Source organism: Phytophthora parasitica, assembly GCF_000247585.1.
Source record: "Phytophthora parasitica INRA-310 unplaced genomic scaffold supercont2.93, whole genome shotgun sequence".
Taxonomy (NCBI): domain Eukaryota; phylum Oomycota; class Peronosporomycetes; order Peronosporales; family Peronosporaceae; genus Phytophthora; species Phytophthora nicotianae.
Window position 1 is genome coordinate 168,989 of NW_008649079.1, and position 513 is coordinate 169,501.

The 513-nt window shown below is 50.9% G+C and overlaps 1 protein-coding gene across 1 annotated transcript; it reads right to left on the reverse strand.

Moving 5' to 3' along the window:
- Positions 1 to 118: 118 nt before the first annotated feature.
- PPTG_24425 (hypothetical protein) lies at positions 119 to 499 on the reverse strand (the record flags this gene model as incomplete). Its single annotated transcript, XM_008917092.1, has 2 exons — positions 119 to 239; positions 303 to 499. 2 exons carry the CDS (start codon positions 497 to 499, stop codon positions 119 to 121), a joined length of 318 nt encoding a protein of 105 aa, XP_008915340.1.
- Between the last annotated feature and the right edge of the window lie 14 nt (positions 500 to 513).

Sequence of the window (513 nt, forward strand, 5' to 3'; positions counted from 1 at the left end):
CCCGTGTAACCCCGTTACAACCATCTAGCCATCGCCGTTTGAATTCAACAGGATCCACTCAAGAATCCAAGATCTTCGATATCGGACACTGGATTGACAAGACCCCGTTCCACAATTTCTAGATCCGTGACGCTTGGCTCTGATTGGGGTCCACCACGTTCTCTCGTGCTTCATTCCCTGATCCTTGGCCTAGTTGTCCAAGTCCGGGATCGTCAAAGTTCATCCTCTTATACCATCGACTTCGGCTTGTCAGTGCGAGCTCTCGGGTTCGCTGGATCTCTCCGTGTCATGTCTTGATCCACATTATCCAGGCATCAGCGTGAGGTGGCGTCGTCACATCGGACTTCATCACAGCACCCTTCGTCCCAATCCATCGCTCTCTGGCCCAATCTACTCCCACATTTTCCATATCCAGGTCGACAATGTCCCTAAACCGGGATAGTGTCCACCCATCATGTACCATCTTCTCATTTCCCGAAAAGCACTCCACCACGTTCATATTCAAAGTCCAGT